Source organism: Nestor notabilis, unplaced genomic scaffold (genome assembly GCF_000696875.1).
Source record: "Nestor notabilis isolate BGI_N333 unplaced genomic scaffold, ASM69687v1 scaffold9458, whole genome shotgun sequence".
Taxonomy (NCBI): Eukaryota; Metazoa; Chordata; class Aves; order Psittaciformes; family Psittacidae; genus Nestor; species Nestor notabilis.
In genome coordinates, this window is record NW_009938701.1 from 1 (window position 1) to 334 (window position 334).

Here is a 334-nt window from a genome sequence, read left to right on the forward strand (position 1 = left end):
TTATTATAATTATTATTATTATTATTATAGATAATTCCCAACAGACAGCCCAGGCACCTTCATCTTACCAGGGGATCTTTGAAATACATGAGCCGTCGGTCATCCATGGTGAACCATCGCTTCTTGAATCCCTCTGTTTGCTGAAGAGTCAGAAAATGCCAGATTACACACCAAAGCATCGCAGCTCCTCTCTTACCAGGCATGATCCAGGAGTATCAATGGACTCGGAGGAGCCCTGTGGGCTGGGAAAGTTGAGAATAGGCAGCTTCTGGGCTACCATGAGCCCCCACAAGCCACTGGGCCAGCAGTGAGGCAGGGGGGGAGGGGGGGGTGG

General features: G+C 50.0%; 1 protein-coding gene across 1 annotated transcript in view; it reads right to left on the reverse strand.

Moving 5' to 3' along the window:
• Positions 1–68: 68 nt before the first annotated feature.
• LOC104409565 (arf-GAP with dual PH domain-containing protein 1-like) overlaps positions 69–334 on the reverse strand; it is a gene marked incomplete at both ends in the record, with an annotated part of 46,160 nt that continues 45,894 nt past the window's right edge. Inside the window, 1 exon segment of the mRNA XM_010019473.1 lies at positions 69–140. Within this exon segment, the coding sequence (XP_010017775.1) occupies positions 69–140 (72 nt within the window).